We start from the raw sequence: 22,480 nt of genomic DNA, 5'->3' as shown, positions 1-22,480 counted from the left end.
ATTAATTTTAGTCAAACATCAAAAACAAAAAAGTGAAATGCAACACATAACCAACAGATAACATGACAATGTTTTCAAAATCGCAAAATAATTTTTTTTTTGTAATATATATGCATATTTGTTTTCTTTTCGAGTTTACCTCGTTGGAGTGTGTTCGGTTCTGGTGCTTTGCGCGGTCTGACGCATTGGAGAAAGCCTTGTTGCAGCCCTCGTGTTCACACACATAGGGTTTCTCGCCGGTGTGCGTGTGGCCGTGTGCGCAGCGCAGATGAGTCTTCAGGTTCTCCAGACGCGAATATGCTTTATTACAGCCTTCAAACTGAGACGCACAAACAGAAACATTTATGTAACATCAGTGTTGTCAAGAGCATTCAAACACAGAGTGTCAGAGAGAGTACTCACAGTGCACTTGTGAGGTTTCTCTCCGGTGTGTCTGCGCATGTGCACCACTAGCATGTACTGGGCTTTAAAGGGCCGCTGCTCTCGAGAGCAGTCCTGCCAGTGACACACAAACTCCTTCTTCTCCCCGTGGATGTGCTCGTTATTGATGTGCTGTACAGAAAATCAGAGGAAAATCAGATTAAAAAGTATGACACAAGACTAGAGATGCTCGATGGAAAAAAAAAACATGGTGCCAATGTTATTTTAGTATTATTCATGTACTGTTATCATATTTATTAATATTTGGAATTAGATTTTAATTTTATGTTTTCAGTTTTCAATTTAATTTTAGTTTAGGTTTTAGTAATTTTGCTATGTACTTTAGTCTTTTTTATTACCTTTAAATATATATATATATTATATATATATATATATATATATATTATATATATATATTAAATTCTGTTTAACTTTATTTTTATTTAAATTTTCTAGTATTTATTAATATTTTGAATTAGCTTTTATTTTTATATTCTCGGTTTTCAATTAAATTTTAGTTTTAAGTTTTTTAATTTTGTTACTTGCTCATCGTTTTTATTAGCTTTATATATTTTATATTTATTTATATTTATTATTATATTTTTTATGTTTTATATTATATTTTAATATTTTATTTTATGTTATACTTTAATTATATACAGTCATTCAACAAAAAAATTTTAGTTTAAGTTTTAGTAATTTTATTATGCGCTTTTGTCATCTGTATTAGTTTACATATATATATATGTGTGTGTGTGTGTATAAACTTATTCATTTAATTTTTGTAAGTTTAATTTTTTTAATCTAATATTTAATATTTATTTTATTTCAGCATTATTTCATTTACTGAATTTTTTTTTGTAATAGTTTTATTAACAAAAACAAAACTGCCTGGTGCAATGAACCATTTTTGAACCTTGATGCAAAAACAAATATCTTATGATTACAGAAAACTCGTCATATAGCACAGAATCATATGTTATCATACTGTTATGGGGGTTTCAGTCTGTTTCTTTCTTTTTAGAGCTTTTAAGACTTGGTCACTAGAAACTATTCCTTTTATGAAGACAAGTGTTCTCCGTCTGTGATCTGAAATGAAACAAAATAACGGCATGCATGTTTGAAATGTCATGCCGGTGAGTTAATGACTCTCTCTCTTTCTCTCTCTTACATGCACGAGTTGCTCCTGGGTGTCAAACTCTTTGCTGCAGCTCTCCCAGTGGCAGTTGGTCTTTTGCGTAAACTGGCCCTCTGGTTCAGGTTTCTCTCCTTATCCAGATCATCTCTGCCCTCCCAGTAAACCCAGAAGAGGATCCTGCAGAACACGCAGGAGCTCACAAACAAACCATCAACCAATCAATCACTACTATTAATAACAACAAGATTCTGAGGATGTGGATCCATTAGTCAAGCTTTAGCAAACGTTCTGAACTGTACCTGTGTTCCAGTCGAGGACGGACTGGCCACGTCTCCCTCCGAGCGCTCCTCCAGGCTCTTGATGTTTGTTATGCCTGTCCATCACGCTGCCTCAGAACACAGCAGGATCAGAATCACAAAAAACTAAAAAAACAAAAACACAACTCAACTCAAATCAAAAATAAAAAAAAAATAAAAATAAAAAATATTTCATTTCTAATTTTCATTTAGATTAAGAAGCACTAAAATTACTAACTGCCAGCAGCACTAATCAAATTACCTACCCTGAAAATGTTTTTGGTTTTGGTTTTTTATATCCTGCCAAAACTGAAATAATAAATCCAAACCCTCAATAGTAATAGTAAAATTAATCAAAACAAGAAAGAACAACAATCATTAAAATTACACATGCTAACTTCATTTAGTTTAAGTTGAAGCACTTAAATTGCTAACTAGAAATAAAATAAATAAAAAAAAAAACACAAAAAAACACAACAAAAAAACCAAAATAAAAACTAGTTTAAGGAAAAAATAAAAAAAAAAAAAAATAAAACTAAAACTAAAAACTTGAAAAAATAAAAAAATAAAATCCAAATAGCAGTATTAAAAAAAAAAAAAAATAAACTGGCAAAACCACATAAAATTACAAATATTCATTTAGTTTAAATTAAGCACTAAAATTACTAGCTGTAAAAATATCAAATTTAACTAAAACTGAAATAAAAGAAATTAAACCTAAATAGTAATATTAATTAATTAAAAAAGAAGCAAAAGCACATGACAAAATTACCAATTTCCATTTGGTTTAATTTACTAGCCACTAAATAAATAAATAAAACCGAACTAAAACTGAAATAAAAAATCAAACCCAAATAATAAATAAACTGGCAAACCCACATACAATTAAAAAAATGTTCATTTAGTTTAAGTTAAGCACAAGAATTACTATAAAAGAAACAAATTTGATACAAAACTGAAATATATATATATATATATATACATAAAAAATAAAATAATAAAAATGACAAAAGCACATAAAGTTACACATTTTTGTTAAGTTTAAGTTGAAGCACTAAATTACTAACTAGCAATAAAATAGATAAAAACTAAAAATGACAAAAGCACATAACAAAATTAACAATTAGCACTAAAATTACTAACTGGAAATACAATAAAAAAAGACTAAAACTGAAATAAAAGAAATCAAACCTAAATAGAAATATTAATTAATTAAATAAGAAGCAAAAGCACATAAAAATTACAGATTTTTTATTTTTTTTTTACTTACAAGTTACTAACTCCTAAATAAATAAATAAAATTTAACTAAAATAAATAAATAAATAAAATAAATCAGACCCAAATAATAAATAAACCGACAAAACCACATAAAATGTAAAAATGATAATTTAGTGTATATTAAGCACTAAAATTACTAACTGTTAAAAAAACTACATTTGAACTAAAACTGAAATATATTTTTGTTAAGTTTAAGTTGAAGCACTAAAATTACTAACTAGAAATAAAATAGATAAAAACTAAAAATGACAAAAGCACAAAAACAATTACCAATTAGCACTAAAATTACTAACTGGAAGTACAATAAAAAAAGACTAAAACTGAAATAAAAAGTTAAACAGTGCATAACAAAAGACTAAAAATGTAGCAAATTAAAATAAAAACTGAAAGTATAAAAACATCACATTGTAAATATTAATAAGAGCTAATAGTATATCAGTAACACGAGAGCTGGTGTTAAATCCAGTGACACTGTGTGCTGTGTGAGAGAGCGACGGGACTCACGTGTGTGTGTTTGTGCGGAGCGTGAAGTCTGGGGTTGTGTGGCCCCCCGTGGCATGATGGGACGGGATGAGAGAGCGGAGAGCCGTACATGTTGCTCTGTGGTCTGGACGGGTAGTTCATGGAGCCGGAGAAACCCAACGACGGACTGAAATCAGAAACAACCCTCTTTAATGGATCAGAAACGGCTGTGTTTGTGAGGAACTGTTTGGCTTTTACATCAGATCTTCACCTCATGGTGCCCACAGACAGATGCCCGTATGAGCTGGCAGCGTTCGGCCCGCAGCGAGAGTTCACAAACGCCACCAGAGAGTTGGGCGAGGTGCGGATGACCGTCTGCAGGTCCACGCTGGCGTCAGACAGCGGAGAGATGGACAGAGCGCGCTTCTTACTCAGCTTCAGCATGGAGCGAGGCGTCGAGAAACAAGACGCCCAGACACACGGAGAGACCAGATAAAGGTACTGAAGAACACATCCAGCATCTCATGCATGTTTTAAAACACTTTAGAATAAGCTTAGCATGCATTAGATACCACGAACTCACTCTGAGCAATTTTTATTGCATTTCAAATTAATGTATTGTGAATGAACACGGACTAAAAATGAGCAATAGAATACTTATAAAACCCTAAATATTAAGGGTTTTTCCAAACAGGGTTTGTGAGTTGATGGAAAAATTAATAATTAATTAAATCATGAAAATGTTCAATTACACAACCAAAATTAAACACTTATGTTTTTAACATTTAATTTCAGTAAACCTTAGTTAAAGCAAGGTTTCATAAACTGGGGTTCATGTGTTGATGACAAGCTGGTAATTAATTAAAAATTATTAATAAATAAATAATTTTAAAAATAAAAACAAATGAACTTGGGGTTAAGAGTTGATTAAAGGCTAATCATTAATTCATTTAAATAAATAAATATAAAAAGTGAAACCACCAGAATAAAATATTTACATTTTTAACATTTCGATTTGGATAAATTAACTTTAGTTAATGCAGGGTTTCCTAAAATAAAATAAAATAAAATAAAATAATAAAATAAAATAAAATAAAATAAAATAAAATAAAATAAAATAAAATAAAATAAAATAAAAAATACAAAACAAAAGTATTGTTAAATGATTCAAAAATAAAATAAAAAAATAAAACACTTACTAATTAATATTAAATATTTTATTTGTTTACCTGCATTACTATATGCAAATGTGAATGTTTTGTTAAATGATTCAAATATTACTATATATTTATATATTCAAATATTAACTTAAAATCTCAGGGAATCTCTGTTTGGGAGTTCATGTAGTATGAATGGATATGAATTAACATGTACATTTATATGTATATTTCTCTATATTTGTATACTAAACTAAAATAAATCAAATGTTTTTCTCCTAGTGTAAAGTTGTCATGTTTTAGAAATGCTAAACAGGTCACGCTGAAGGGTTGATTGTGACGTGGTCTCACCGTCTCCTGATCCCATGTGTTCAGATCCCGGCTGGTTATGAGCGAGGTTGTGATGAGATGTCATCATGCTCTGGTTACAGTAGGGGGCGCCACCGACACCTAAAACAACATCAACACTGTTAGTGTCTTTAACACACACACTTCCTTCCCTCAAACCGGCGGTGCAGCTCAGTTAATGTGAGACTCCTCATCTGCGTCTGATGAATTATGACGAACGTTCACCCTCTGGCGGAGGCATCCCGCGGTGTCCCATCATGCCGTGCGGCGGCGGGGCGTGTGGCGGCCGCATGTAGGGGTCCATACAGGCTCCTGGGGTCATGGAGGGGTTTTACAACTATCTCCCTTCCGACAGACACCCCGCAATAAGACCATACAACACACAGACACTATTCACAAAAAAAAAACACTCATACTATTAGTTATTGATAAAATCATTCTTTTTAAAAAATTATATATACACACATATTTCAATGAATTGTTATGTACACAAAATAAAATATATTTATGCAATTAAATACATGCATTGAGAGCACATACAGAGAGAAGTAGAAAATGTAGAATATATATATATATACTTTAATTATTATTCATTATTTAATTATTATTTTTCTAAGTTATTTAATAATGCAATTATTAATTATTATACTTATATACATGTTAATAATATATACATGTATATTTTATATTAAAACATATATATCTAATTTACATTCTTTTACTCTCTATACTGTATACTGTAAATAGAGAGCAGAAGAAAAATTATAAGCATATATAATATTATATTATATTTCTATATATTATATGCATACTATATCATTATAAGTACATTCCTCAATATTCTTCAACATAAAGTACATCTAAAATATAAAAAATAAATTATATGTGCACTTTTTTAAAAAAAAATAAACATATACAAATAAATACAGAAATAGGGCTAATACCTGTATATAATATATATATATTCGATATATATATATACATATATTACTTCAGATTTTCTTCAAACCAACACCCTACAGATTATTGTGATTCATCAGCACTTCCACTAAGAGGCGCTACTTCCTTCAGCTTTTCTTCAAACTACCACCAGAAAAAGACTAGAAACACAGTCAGCGGGATTCCCCAACATTCCTCCACTTTCCTCTTTCTCTACCTTCCCTCATTCATCCATGTTTTCCCATCTGTCTCTCTCTCTCTCTGTGTGTGTGTGTGATAGATTCCCTTTAAATAGATTCCATAAATAGATGTTCGAGAATGTGTGTGTGTGAGAGCCCGTGTGTGCTGAGACGAGAGAGTGTGTGTGTGTGTGCTGTGTGTGTGTGGTGTGTGTGTGTGTGTGTGTGAGTGTGTGTGGTGAGAGTGTGTATGTTGTGCAGAGAGAGAGAGAAGTGTGTGGTGCGTGAGGAGAGAGAGAGTGGTGTGTGTAAAAGAGAGAGTGTGTCTCCCCGAGAGTGCGAGTGTGTGTGTGGAGAAGAGTGGTGTGTGTGTGGTGAGAGAGGGAGAGAGCGTGTGTGTGGAGAGACGTGTGCTGAGCGTGTGATGTGTGTGGTGTGAGCGCGTGTGTGCGTGAGTGTTTTGTCGTGTGTGTGTGTGTGAGAGAGATGTGTGTGTGTGGTGTGCGAGTGTGTGACGGTGTGTGTGTGAGTGTGTGTGTGAGAGAGCGCGTGTGTGTGTGTGTCTGTGTGAGAGAGTGAGTAAGCGGTGTGTGTGTGTGTGAGTGAGATGTGTTGGTGTGTGTGTGAGAGCGAGAGTGTGTGTGGGCGTGAGAGAGCGTCGTGTGTGTGTAAACTGAGAGCGCGAGCTTGTGTGTGTGTGTGTGTGTGAGAGTGTGATGTGTGTGTGTGTGCGGATGTGTGTGTGTGTGAGGTCGAGAGAGAGTAGTGGTGTTAGAGAGAGTGTGTGTGTGGCGCGCGATGTTGGGTCCCCGGAGTAGTAGTGGGTGTGGTGTGTGTGTGAGAGATGGTGGATGTGTGTGTGTGTGTGAGAGAGAGAGGTGTGTGTGGCGGGAACGAAGAGTGTGTGTGTGAGTGAGAGAGAGAGAGTGGCGTGTGTGGTTGTGTGTGTGAGAGTTGTGGGCGTTGTGGGTGTGTGAGTGTGGTCGTGTGTGTGAGCGAGAACGAGTGTGTGTGGTGGTAAAGAGATGAGAGCGAGTGCGTGTGTTCGTGTGTGTGTGGCCCCGAGAGTGTGTGGTGTGAACGTGAGAGAGAGATAGCGTTGTGTGTGTGAGAGCTGAAACGAGTGTGTTGTGTAAAAGAGAGTGAGTGTGTGTGTGTGTGTGTGTGTGAGTAGAGGAGTGTGTGTGTGTGAGAGAGAGTGTGTGTGTAAAAGAGAGGCGTGTGCCTGTGTGCTGTGTGGTGTGTGTGAGTGTGATGTGTGTGTTTGTGTGTGTGTGAGTGTGTGTGTAGTGTGGTGTCCGTGAGAGCGCGAAGAGTGTGTGTCGGAGCGTCTTGTGTCAGAGTGGAGCAACGTAAAGTGATAGATGTGTGTGTTTTTTGTGTGTGGGCAGAGTGTGTGTGGTGTGTGTGAGTGTGAGCTGTGCGGCTGTGTTCTAGAGTGAGAGAGCGTGTGTGTGTGTGTGTGTGATGCGAACGAGTGTGGTGTGTGTAAAAGAGAGAGATGCGCGTGTGTGATGGCGGGTGTGTGTGTGTGTGAGTGAGTGTGTGTGTGTGTGTGTGAGAGAGAGAGGGTGTGTTGTGATGTGTGTGTGAGAGGAGAAGGGTGTGAGAGAGGTGCGTTGTTTGTGTGGTGTGTGGAGTGTGAGAGTGTGTGTGTGTGAGAGATGGCTATGTGTGAGAGAGCGTGTGTGTGTGTGTGTGTGTGTGTGTGAGAGAGTAGAGAGTGTGGTGTTTGTGTGTGTGTGTGTGTGTGTGCGTGTGTCAGAGAGAGTGCAGGTGTGAGAGAGAGTGTGTGTGATGTGTGTGTTGTGTGTGTGTGTGTTGTGCAGAGTGCGTGTGTGAGAGAGCAGAGGTGCGTGTGTGAGAGAGTGTGTGTGTGTGTGTGTGTGAGAGAGAGAGAGAGAGAGAGAGAGTGTGTGTGTGTTGATCAGACAAGCAAAACTGCTATAAGACATAAATATTAATATTTAGTCTTATTAGATTATTTATTATTGTTTTTAGATCATTTATCTTTAAAATGATATCGGTTTCATTTGTTTTAATTGGTTTAACCAAGTGAAAACCCAGGCCAAAATACTCTGAAAACAGTTTTGTTTCTCAAGTGAATGTATGTTTCTGCTGGAAAGAGTTTTGGGGTCGTTTACAAAGTTTCTCCTTTAGTATACTCTAACTTTAGTAAACCTGGCTTGACATTTTTATAAGAACTATTCCATTAAGATCAAAGTGTTTTTTGTTTGACACGACTAAATAAAGTTGTTCTACTAAAATGCAGTCCTCTCTCTGAGGAAACCTGAGTCTGGTTTGGTCAGTCATGCGGAGAGTTTCTGCTCTCTGACCAGTAATAAGCAGCTGTGAGAGAGAAAGCGGCCGAGAGACACAGAGAAACTCAGAGAGAGAGAGAGAGAGTGTCTGACGCCGGCTCAACATGGGTGGCATTCAGCAGCAGGAGGAGGAGGAGGAGGAGGAGGAGCGAGAGACTGCATCTGACCTCATCATTAATAACCATCATTACACTGAAAGAGCCAAAATGAACCTGACCATGACCATAAGACTGAGAAAACTACCAGCTAAAATAATTCTAATATAGTTGTTTGTTTAAAAAACTGCAAAGTTCAAACTATTATTCTTATGATTGCGTTTGCAGTTTCTAATAAAGTTATAAAATAATCATAATCAGAGAGAATGAGCCAAATACTTTAACTTGACAATTACCTTGAAAAATTCCACAAATAAATAATTCTAAATAATTAAAAAATATGAATTAAAATAAAGCAATTGTGTTGTAGTTCCTTAAAAAAATTATAAAATTTTTAAAATATATATTTTAAACTTTTATGCATATGCACTTTTTTAGTTAGCCAAAACAACATATGGTTCACTAACTGAGACAGTGACATTATTCTATATGTTTATGGATTCACATACTTTTTTGTTAACTGAATCCTTTTTATGTTACTTAAAGTACACCTGAGATTAATATATGGAGCACATTCACATGTTCTCTGATGTTGGCCACATTAAAAAACAAAGAATATAGTATGTTTTAATATTATATTCAATAATTAACATATTATTTTTTTCTAAAATATATAAATATTATTATATTTATTTAAATAAATGTAATTATATTTTATGCAAAGTTTATATTTTTGATTGAATTAATTGTCAAACCCTAGTTTTGGAAACCCTGTGCAGAATTCCAGAAAAAGCATTACTTTTTTTTATTAAACTATAAACACACGAGCTTCACACTGAACAGGTTTTGTTTGTTTGTTGGTCGTTTTTTGCTCTACCTGTGTGTTCACGTGGAGGACGGCTGATATGAATCAGATGTGTTTTAGTGAGGGATTGTGGGTAATGTGAGTGATCGTACCCTCGGCTCGGCTGGATGGCGGTGTTGTTGTAGTGGTACAGCCCCTGATGCACCTGCATATCCACTGGCATTGAGACGAACACACCCGCTACAGCCACAGACCTCTGCAGGAACACACACACACACACGACAGCGTTAGACTTGATTCAACACACACAGCACAGCTCATGCACACTGAGTGTTTTCATCATGCACCTTTCTTTAAAGTCAATAGGAGTGTATTAAAACAACATGGTATGAGTACCAACATAGTAGTTTAAGTAAAAGACATTTTTCTAGACACCTACAAGGATATGCAATACACAGACTGTCATGCAAGCATGTGTGTGTGTGTGTGTGTGTGTGTGTGTGTAGGTGTATATCTGGTAACGTGTGCTAATGAGTTTCAGGCGCTAAATAGAGATCCTGTATGAAGCCGCAGCTGCCCGACCCAATAAATACCATGAGGGAGGTCTACACACACACACACACACACACACAGCACATATGGACACACACCTGTCAGAACTCACAGGGGAATCACATGCATGACAAGGACAAAAATGTCACTGTGACCATCAGTCAGCTAAAAAAATAACCTGACAAACAGGTAAAATATTATTTCTAATAATTATTTTTAATTTTACTTACATTTATGTTAGGCAGATTTGGCATTTATCCAAAGTTACTTTTTTTTTTTTTCAGTAGTTCATGCATTCTCTGGGAATCGAACCCATGACCTTGGTGTCGCTAGCGCCGTGCTCTTCTGTTTGAGCTACAGTGCAGCTATTTTAGATGCATATGTTCTACAAATGTGTACAAACACCTGGTTGGGAAACCCAAGCTGTCCTGACTAAACCTGACGCCGCATGTTTCCAGCAACAAGCAGGTTTCTGTTCACACTGAACGCGGGAAGAGTGACGTGACGCAGGATTTTAGACCAATGAGATTTCACTGGGGGCGGGGCTACGCAGAACAACAACACTGAAATAAAAACCAAACAGTTCACAAAACTCACTCATCACTTGTTGCTATTTAGGGCAAAACTGATTAAGAAATTAATACTTTTATTCATCAAGGATGCATTAAATTGCTCAAAAGTAAGACATTTATCATGTTGCGAAAGATTTTAACTTTAAATAAATGCTGTTCTTTCGAACTTTCTATTCGTCTGTGAATCCTGAAAAATAAAATGCATCACAGTTTCCACAAAAATATTGTGCAGCACAACTGTTCTCAACACTGATGATAATCAGAAATGTTTCTCGAGCAGCAAATCAGCATATTAGAATGATAATCATGTGACACTGAAGACTAAAAATTCAGCTTTGATCACAGAAATAAATTACAGTTTAACAGATATTCACATTGAAAACAGCTACTTTAAATTACAATAATATTTCACAATTTTTACTGTATTTTTAATCAAATAAAGAGCAGAAAAGACTTCTTTCAGAAACATTAAACTCGGACTGATCCCTGATTTTGGTGGTGCATCTTTTCGGTGATGCTGAGTGTAAAACTGTTGGACTTCTTTCAGCAGACAGACTGTAAAAGGGTGTTAAAGTTGTTAAGAGTCTGGTACGCCCTCATCTGCAACAGCTTTCCTCTCTCTCTCTCTCTCTCTCTCTCTCTCTCCTCCCATCCCCCTCTCTCTCCCTGCGGATCCTCCTCCTCTCTGTCGAGGTGGGTGTTCTGGCTGTTATGACTTGGAGAGGATAATGGCAGCTCTAATGTAGCCAGCCGTTCCTGATGTGGCCCCAAAACGAGAGAAATGGGCCGGGTTTGGGATCGGACCAACCACAGCCAGATTCCACCTCCATTTTTCCCCTCCGTCTCTCTCAATATCGTTGTTTTTCTTCAATGGTGAACTTTGTTTTCCAGCTCTGGCTTTGTTTTCATAACCCGACTCGAACGCCCCTCAATGAATTCTTCACTCAGTTATTCCCTCAGAGCAAAGGACTAAACACCACAACAACCCGTTTACTAACCCTACAACTAGTTAACTCCAGCACTAGCTCATTAAAGTGCAAATAATGGCGCAACAGCCTGACTTCTGCAGCTTTTGAGTTTGTTCACACCAGGGTTATTATATAACTAGAACTGAAACTAAAATGAAAACCATCAAAAAATAAGTTTTTGTAACTTAAAATAAACTGAAATATTTCTAATTTTAATTCTCAAAATTTCTCATCAAAATCAATAACAACATAATTTAATAAAACATAATCCTATTTTTGTGAAGCTGCTTTGAAATAATCGTATATAATATACTATATATATATATAGTATTATATATAGATATATATATATATATATATAGTAAAGTGTATTCTGTAGTACCTGCTTCTACAGAATCACAATTCAGTATATCATATATATTATATAAACTATATATATTCCTATATATATATATATGAAGCTATATATTTGAAATAATATCTGTATTGTTATAAACCTGCTATACAGCATCAAATAAGTCATTCGTTATAGTTTTATAACTTTGACCCGTGAGCTGCAGAAAATCTGTATTGGTAATAAATATTGTGGCAATAAATATGAGTTATTTGACCCGGGAGAGACACAAAAGCAAATATTTGGCGTTGTGATGAATGCACAAAAGCATTGTTAGGTGCATGAATGTTGCCAGATTGTTGCAACAAATGTTGCAAGAAAGATTCTTTTGGAATTAAATCGCTCGGCTGTCGTCATGGCAACCGTCAACTGTTTAAAGGAAACTTCAGTGAAAAGGGCGTCTTCTTTTTCCAACCTCTCTCTCTCTCTCTCTCTCTCTCTCTCCTGTGTCGTCCATACCTGTGGTTTCACCAAACCTCACACCTTCATCTGCTCTCATTTCTTCATTTATACATGACTGTACTTAAAATCAGCTCGTCTTTTCTTCTGGGTGAAGAAGTACAGCAACTTCACCAACAGACTCACAGCTGCTATCCAGCTGCTGAACACACACACACACACACACACACACACACACACACTCTTCCTCTATGTCCAAACCGGCCCAGAATAGCATCCCGTAAAGCCTTGTAATAACAGCAGAGTTCCTGTGACTGCAAGAATTATGTGTAAAATAGACAAAGTACCCATAATGACCATGTGTAGCCTACTGATGTGTGTGTCTGAGATTTCCAGTGCTGGTTAAGTTATGACTAGTACCAGTCCACCCATAACACCCACGCAACAGCCTGGCAACCACCCAGAACACCTGAGCTGCAGAAACAACCCTTAATTGATATTTTTGCTTTGTTTTCCAGTACAGATATCGAAACATTCTTCAAATTCAAGTTCAAGATGTGATTACTGGTGATGCAAATGATATTAAGTCTTGTTTATATGAAATAATATATCTTTATAATAATATTGTTTTAATAATATCAACTTTTTTCATAAAGCAAAACTTTATATATCTTCAGTCACCTTGCAGCTCCAGTAAATGCATCTTGATTTAAAAGTGTTTCAATAGTTTTACTGGAAAACAAGACAGAAATATTGAAAAAAAAAATAATTTTTGAAGTGTGAAATCCTGCATAGCAACACCCTGGCAACCACCCACAGTTGCACAGCAACGCCCCAGCAAGCCTGGAAACCACTCACAGCTATATAGCAACACCTTGGCAACCACTCACAGTTGCATAGCAACACATTGGCAAGTCAACCACCCACAGCTACAAAGCAACACCCTGGCAACCACTCACAGCTACATAGCAACACCCTGGCAACCACTCACAGCTACATAGCAACACCCTGGCAAGTCAACCATTCACAGCTACATAGCAACACCCTGGCATCCATTCACAGCTATATAGCAACACCCTGGCAACCACTCACAGCTACATAGCAACACCCTGGCAACCACTCACAGTTGCATAGCAACACCCTGGCTACCACTCACAGTTGCATAGCAACACCCTGGCAAGTCAGCCATTCACAGATGCATAGAAACAGCTTGGCAACCACACACAGCTGTGTAGCAACACCATGGCAACCACTCACAGCTGCATAGCAACACCCTGGCAACCACTCTCGGCTACATAGCAACACCCTGGCAAATCAACCATTCACAGCTACATAGCAACACCCTGGCAACCACTCACAGTTGCATAGCAACACCCTGGCAAGTCAGCCATTCACAGATGCATAGAAACAGCTTGGCAACCACACACAGCTGTGTAGCAACACCCTGGCAACCACTCACAACACTTCAGCATCATGCCAACGAGTTTTTCACATGCAAGCATCACTTTCATCTTCAGGAAATGTCATTCTAGTTTTTAAACTGCTGTGAACTCTTACCGTAAACAAACACGCAGCCTCTACAACACAACAATCACAGCAGTTACTGGAAACAGACATGAACAGGAACAACAGCGATCCAGCAGAACATCACTGAAGACTGAAGAAATACCACAGGAGAGCTTCAGACAGTCAAGACCACAGCAGATCATCACATACTGACATCCTCTACACAAACACATGAGCTGTTATCCAGCAGCCCTAAATGTTATTTGAAAACCTCCATATTTACGATGGGCACTGTTTTAATGTCGAAAATTATCCTCCGAGACCCACTATACTGATTATTACAAAAAATGACAAAAATGTAAATACACAAAGTGTTACAATTTCACAAGTGTAATTTATTATAAAGGAAGAAGCACAAAAACTTTTTTCCAACATGTTTTAAGCAGAAGTTTGCCCAGTTTGATAACAACGAATGAGACAACAGCAGTTGATTAAATGATTAAAAGCTGATGAAGGAAAGTGGCGTGCCTGAAGAAGATCCTGCAGTATCTGTGCCACACAGACGGATGAATGCGCGTGCGGACGGGCTCACTGTGTGGTCCTGCTGGGTCAGAACTCATTCATTGCACTGCGATAAAGTCATACTGAGTGTTTGTACGCATGTGTAAATCATCTGTAAGAACGTGTGCGTGTCTGTTCAGTGTTACAGTGTGAATGTGTGATTGGACCCCAGCCTGAACATCACAGTCTCTCTCACCGTAACAAACAAAATGACTCAAATCATGAGGAATCTGAGATCTTTGAGATATTAATCCATTACATTTCTGAAAATCGTTTAGACTGAATCATTTGTGACCCTGCAGCACAAAAGCAGTCTTAAGTCTCTGGGGTATATTTGTAGCAATAGACAACAATACATTGTATGGGTCAAAATTATAGATTTTTCTTTTATGCCAAAAATCATTAGGATATTAAGTAAAGATCATGTTCCATGAAGATATTTAGTAAATTTCCTACAGTAAATATCAAAACCTAATTGTTGATTAGTAATATGCATTGCTAAGAACTTCATTTGAACAACTTTAAAGATGATTTTCTCAATATTTAGATTTTTTTTGCTCCCTCAGATTCCAGATTTTCAAATAGGGCGTTTTGTATCTCAGACAAAATATTGTCCTCCTAACAAACCATACATCAATGGAGAGATTATTTATTCAGCTTTCAGATGATGTATAAATGACAGTTTTGAAAAATTGACCCTTATGACTGTTTTTGTGCTCCAGGGTCACAATTCACAAACAGACTCTGTTTGGTTTTTGTAAACTTTACAGTTCTATCACTTCAACAATGGCGGTTTCATCATAATATTTGCATATAATTCCAGTTGGTCCTCCTTTTCACACACACACACACACACACACACACACACACACACACTTTACCATGTTTACATCAATTAAATAGTCCAGCATATAAGTAATACTGACCAAACACTTGACATAAACAACATAAGAGAGAAGATAAGTAGATAAAATGAAAATATAAACATTTAATTCTGACTATTTTTAATGCAAAAAACCAATACAAAGCATAATTAACATTATGATTGGACATCAGTTATTTTAAACAAAAAAAATATATATTTTTTAAAAGGGATTAAAATAAAAATATGACCCATTTTAATGCATTTACATTTTTTTTACATCTTCATAAAATATTTGTAGCTGAAATGCAGCTGCATTTGACAGATTTCGGACACTACATTAATAATATTTCACTACTGTCAGTGTGCTATTGCAGATTCTAAAATGACAGTACCAGCATTCAGGCCTGTTCTTACAAAACCTGACGTGATTAAACCACAAGAAATCATCATAATCACAGTTCTTTGCACAGAAACTATCCACACAGAGTCCGATGACTAATTTTCTGAAATATTTGCATAGGAACATGTAAACTACGATGGACTGAGCGATCTCTCATCAACGAGAGCATTCATTTGTTCGCCACACTTCAGCTCCTTCTTTCAGCCGGTGAAAAAGCTTTTGTTTTCTCGCTATACAGATCCCGGGAGCTCTAAACCGAGCCACTCACACAACAGCTCCGTCATCGAGGGCCATTTACATAACTAAACACTAACAAATGAGCACATCAACTCACTGAGACACAGAGACAGAGAGAGATGAGAACTAAATGAGTGCTAGCTGTTCTCCGGCTGAGCCCTACGTATTCCTGCGTGTGTGTGGCCTGGTCCTCAGTGATTCACTGATCATATTACACACACACACACACACGCTGCCAAACAGCTCTCAACACCCAATAGCAGATAACAGCCTCACATCTACATAAAGAGCACAGAAAGACTTCAGAAGAGCCTCGACCCGAGTTAAACAAACACCCATCACAAGTTTAGAAGTGCTCACAACAACAGTCCACAGTTATGCACTTTTTGAGGAGAGAGATAATTCAAAAATTCTTTTAAACAATAAATATTACTTATAAATAATATTAAACTATTCATTTATAAATACTATTGATAAAGAAATAAATAAACACAATAAATATTAATATAATATTATTTATAAATAAAATTATTTATAAATTATTTATAAATTATTTATAAATAAAATTAAAATTTTAATTACAACACTTTATATATTTATTATGTTATTTTATATATATATATATATATATAATAACATAATAAATATATAAAGTGTTGTAATTCAAACTAATAAGAAACATTAATTGAAATTAAGCTGAAATAAAATATAAACATAAATATAAATAATTTAAAGCAAATGTTGCCTTGGCAACTACTGATATAAGTTTAATTTGAATTACTAAAATCACTAACTGAAATAAAACCTAACTAAACTAAAATTATATATATATATATATATATATATATATATATATTATATATATATATATATATATAAAATTAAAATAAAAATAAATTCTTTAGAAATAAGTATTATTAAATAAAATATTAAATAAATGTAAACTATTTATAATTTTTGTTAATAATTATTTTATTATTATTTTATTAATTTAGTAATAATGTATTAATAAATAAATACATATTAATAGAAATAAATATGATTTATTTAGAATAAAATAAAAATAAAAAAAAACAAAAGCACAAGATTAAAATGAAAACTGAAAATACAAAAAGTAAAAGCTAATTTAAAACATGAATAAAACCTATATAGTAAATAAATCATAATAAACTAGCAAATATTTGTAACCATATTTATGAATGTGAATGTCCGTTAATAATGTTCTTTTTTCTCCAGGCTGGTGAAGCTGTGAGTCAGAACATTCTCAGACAGACAGAAAAAGAGAGAGAATCCGGAGAAAAGAAAACTTCCAGCGATCTACAGAAGAAAAAAAAGGAGGCGCAGAGCTGAACGAGAGATGGAAAAAATGTGTGTGTGTGTGTGAGAGTCTGACTGTGTGTGGCATTGAGACGCCCTCCAGCTCCATTCAACGACTAACTCACACACACACACACACACACACACACACACACAGACTGTACACGTGCATGTATATATATATACTGTATGCAGAGAGAGAGCAGATTCTCTAGTGCTCAGTGTTTAATCATTAGCAGAATGAAACATCAGCAGATCTTCATCATCCTCATGTACAGCTGTTTTGAACACTAGTACATCTCTCTCTGATTTATATCTGATTATACAGAAAACAATCCACTCATCTCAAAGCTTAACATGTCATATAATCACATACTTGCACCTGAGGCAGATGAAGGAGAATAGTTTAAGTTAAATGCATCTAAAAGTGCACCTACAGATTCCACAAATTCCCATTACAGTAAATACATGAGCAATCCATCTTTATTGAAGTTCATAGAGTATGAAACAATTATTATTCTTCACTAAAAAAAAAAAAAAAAAAAAAAAATACAATAATAACATCAATAAAAAAAACTAAATACAATTCAATTCAAAATTGCACAAATGCAACAAATGCATTATATAAAGGTTTGTTTGTCATGCGGGTTTAATGCATTATACTTTCTAAATAATAAATAATTAATAAAAAAAATAATAAATAACTTTACAAACAATTAATCATAACATAGTATGGTGTATTATAATGTGTGTTGCAAGGGATAATTAATGCATTAAAACACTGCATTATATGTAAAGGCTTTAAGTAAAGTGTTACAAAATCACTCCAAAACTCACTCACTCCAGATTTATTGCAACCACTCAGAACACCTTAGCAACCACATAGCAATATCCTAGCAACCCATCGGAAGACTTAAACTAGTTGTAAAATCTTCTGCACGTGTCTGATGAACGTTTGCAGCACTGATCTCGTCGCTAGCGTTCCCACGTCCCTCTCGAGCGCCGCGCCACTGTCAGGATTTAAAGAGGGTCGGCCCACAAAAACCTGATCCGAGCGGGTCATCAGCTATTTCCTCATTCATTAGCGCACAAAGAGACGGAGCGGGACGAGGCTGGAGAGCTGGAGGAGGTTAAACTCTCTCCTACCTGAGGAGCGCCAGCATTTACAGATAAGAGCGGGAGAGAAAGGCGAGCGAGCGAGAGCTCTCGAGTCGCCGGCTGTAGGGCTCTTGGGAAGTTTGTCTTGTAATTGAATCAATTGTTGACCTCCTGTTCAAACTGGCCGAGCTGCTCGGAGAGGAGAGCCTGCGGAATAATAAACACCTCTCTCTCTCTCTCTCTGTGTGTGTGTGTGTGTTGCGGGTTGCGCTCGCCCCTCCTCTCTCCTGCGATTGTGCCGTGAGTCAAAGGCCGTGATTTAGGGAGGAGCTGTACAATCCTTTCACTTTCTCCTCCTTCTGCATTCTTTCTTTTTCATTCCTCCTTTTGTTGCAGCGTGGGATGAATTCTAGTCATCCGCCTCCCGTCCGTCTCACCTTCACACTGTACCTCTGACACTGTCCTGACACACACACCCTCCATCAGGCGAGGTTGGTGAATCAGTGTGTTCAGAAAAAGTGTAAATATTACATTCGATTCAGTTGATTCAAAAAATGATTCAAAATCTGAAACTGATTCAGTCAAAAACAAAAAATTAAAACTGATTCAGTCAAATACATTTGGTTCAAGTTATATGGAACATACAAAATTTGATTCAAATTGATTCAGTGAAATAAATTTGATTCAGGTTAGACTGAACAAACTAAATCTGAATCAAACTGATTCATTCAAAAACAAATTGATCAAGTTATGACTAAAAAAACCAAATCTAAACAAATTTGATTCAGTCACATCAATTTGATTCAGGTTAAACTGAACAAACTAAATCTGAATCAAACTGATTCAGTCAAATACATTTGGTTCAAAATATATGGAACATACAAAATTTGATTCAAATTGATTCATTCAAATCAATTTGATTCAGGCTGGATTGAGAATACTACGTTTGAATCAACCTCACTCCGTCATATAAATTTGTTTCAAGTTATATGGATCATACTAAATTTGACTCAAACTGATTCATTCATATCAATTTGATTCAGGCTAAATTGGTCATAATTAATCTGACCGAAGTTGATTGAGTCATATCTATCTGATTTAGGTTTAAATCATATTAAATTAGGTTTAAACTGATTCAGTCAAATCAATTTGATTCAGGTTGAATTGGTCATACTAAACATGATTAAAATTAATTCAGTCATATCAGATTAATTCAGGATGTATTGATCATACTAAATTTGATTTGAACTTATTTAGTCATTTCAATGTTCAACTTGGATCATATTAAATTTTATTTAAACTGATTTAGTCAAATCAGTTCAAATTAAAATTAAATTTAATTCAGGATGTATTGATCATACTAAATTTGATTTGAACTTATTTAGTCACATCAATTTGATTCATCTGAAATGGATCATATTAAATTTGACTCAAGTTGATTCAGTCTTATCAATTTGTGTCAGCTTGAGCAGATCATATTAAATTTAATTCAAAATAACCAAGCTAAAAAAATCATACCAAAAAAGATCATCCTAAATCACACATTCCTATAAATCACACACTCCAAACAATATCATCTATATTAAACATATCATATTAGATCGGCTTCAGTCATATCAGTTTGATTCCGGCTAAATCGATCATACTAAACTTTATTAGAACTGATTCAGTAATTTGATTTTGATTCAGATTGAATCAGTCATACATTTATTTTAATCATATTTAATTTGACTGAAACTGATTCAATCATACACGAATTCAGGTTGAATTGATTAAACTAAATTTGAATCAAATTGATTTGGTCACATGATTACTGAATCGATCTTGTTACATTTGATTCAAATTAATGTTCTTGAAAAATGGGATTGGTCAGTATTAGTCAATAACTTGGACTGGTCAGCAGTCTGACAGTTTTTCAGAGTTTCAACACCAGTTTAAAGGTTTAAGCTGTTTAAGATACGCTTAACGACGGCCGAGTGCAGAAGAAAGAGGAGAAGCTCCCATAATCTGCCTCTGTTTGCTGCAGGGCTTTAGATTTCTGCTCTATTGTGATGTTTCTCTCACATCACACACAGTCTCAATCAGTGATAACAAACCTGTTAGAAACGTCCCTCTCTTTGTCACCCCTCATTCATGTTCTTTGATCTAGAATTACTGAAGTAGCATGTTTCACATCAAATTCTATCATTTGCATTTATGCATTTGGCATGCGCTTTTATCCAAAGCAATATAACATTCGAGCGATGCATTTTTTCAGTTCATGAACTGATGACTGCTTTTTGCAAAGGAGAAATGCACATATTTGTGGAGAGTAATTTCACATAATATTAGACAGAAAATTTTAGAGAAAAATAAAAGGTTGCTTTGGACCAGAATTTATTATGAAAAGGACTACGCAAAAAAAAAAATGCATTGAAGAAGTACACTATTAATATTTATTTTTCAGATTTTTATTTGGCTTTGATACTGATTACAAATTAAATTTAAAATTAATTTATGAAACAATAAATTAATTGGTAAACAAGGTATACACAATGTTGTTTTATATATAATATATAATAAAATAAATATAAATAAATAGCCAAAGCAATGTTGCATTCGAGTGATACATTACATGCATGCATTGCTTTTTGCAAATGAGTCGTGCATATATTTGTGATAGTAATTTTACACAATATTTACAAAAAATATATAAATATAAAATTTAAAGTTCACAGACCAAGCAGAGAGCAAAATATCATCCTAGGCCAGTATATATCAGTCTGTCATTAAAAATTAACACAAAAAAAGTCAAAATAAAAATGTAAACAATCTTTCAAAGGTTGAAATTCAGCTTTTAAATCATAAATGATGAATAACTAACTCCCATGACAACGCTGTTCTGGAATCAGTCACAAAAGCCACATTTGGACCCCAGCAGCGTATAAACTGTATTATATTTCTATAAATATATTTGATGTAAACGTCAGTGCTGAGGAGAGCGGCTCACCGTCTGAAGGGCTCTTCTCATTCACTCCGGATCCTCTCCTGAAGTGTTTGTTGGGAAATCCTGAGTAAATCACAGTGTTTGCTCACACTTTGTCTGCAGCACGTTTTTATGGACTTCCACTGTTGACAATCGCCTCACTTCTGTTGGCCTCGCACAAGCAGGATAACGCTGTGCAAATATGCTCATGTACACTCGCACAGTCGCTCTCTCAAGCACACACACGCTCCAGTGCCAATGTCCCGATATCACCACGCGCTGATATCACAAACGCTGCACAGGTTAAATCACCGTAAACATTACAGCAACTAATCACTAATGATGACTAATCAATAAGACTCACATTTGAGATCAATGCATTTCCTTGCTCTCGTCATCATTAGCTATGTATCAGCATCAACAACTGAAAAACTCTACAAACTAAATTAATAATTAATTGGCCAATATTTTGTCATATTTAGATTATTGCATTGCATCATACCCAAATAACACAAGCGTTCAAATCTCATTACGACCGATCCAAATCAACTATTACAACAATAATTTATTTTCTGTATTTTAGGGTGGATTTTGTGCAAATATTATGTAAAAAATAATTTAGTTTCAACTATTTTGAGTTAATTTACCATCATTATATTTCAGATGACACATTTTGGGATTTACAGCTTCAGCCAATAAGTGTTTTTAAAATTATTTCTAGTGAAATCTGAGTAAATATAATGCAAAAATATTTGCATAAAAAAGTGTTCTTTTATTTTCAATTATTTTGTGTACGCCTCTTTTGCTGTCATTTCTATCACAAACATTATTTATGGAATTTGATATGTAATACTTAACATATATTTCCAAAATATCAGCCATCAGCAAGTGAAAAAAACACAAATCAGATGGTTATATAACCACGGTTATTACTATAAAACAATTTGAGTCGATTCAGAAAGCAGTTTCAAAGCATGGGTTTTCAAACTGGGAAAATTTGCAGAGAAAAAAAATATTAGCAAGAAAATATATTAAATATTTTGGACCAGAATTTATTTTGAAAAGGGCAAATTGACAAACTGAATGGAACAAATGCATTATTAATAACTATTTTGAATAAATAATGTTTTAATTATTAAATTATTTTAATAATTTATTCTGGCTTTGGTACTGTAAATTCACCACAAATTAGTTAATTATTTAATTA

General features: G+C 35.0%; 1 protein-coding gene across 1 annotated transcript in view; it reads right to left on the bottom strand.

The window, feature by feature from the left end:
• LOC109049820 (zinc finger protein GLI1-like) overlaps positions 1–22,480 on the bottom strand; it is a 45,514-nt gene that overhangs the window by 6,765 nt on the left and 16,269 nt on the right. Inside the window, 9 exon segments of the mRNA XM_042759213.1 lie at positions 140–319; positions 403–552; positions 1,592–1,735; positions 1,858–1,931; positions 3,592–3,782; positions 3,867–4,065; positions 5,104–5,202; positions 5,326–5,431; positions 9,471–9,695. Coding sequence (XP_042615147.1) covers positions 140–319; positions 403–552; positions 1,592–1,735; positions 1,858–1,931; positions 3,592–3,782; positions 3,867–4,065; positions 5,104–5,202; positions 5,326–5,431; positions 9,471–9,662 — 1,335 coding nt within the window. The 5' untranslated portion in view covers positions 9,663–9,695.

Source organism: Cyprinus carpio, chromosome A6, assembly GCF_018340385.1.
Source record: "Cyprinus carpio isolate SPL01 chromosome A6, ASM1834038v1, whole genome shotgun sequence".
Classification (NCBI taxonomy): Eukaryota; Metazoa; Chordata; class Actinopteri; order Cypriniformes; family Cyprinidae; genus Cyprinus; species Cyprinus carpio.
The sequence above is the reverse complement of the archived record's forward strand: the minus strand, read 5'-3'. Positions and strand labels throughout refer to the sequence as shown.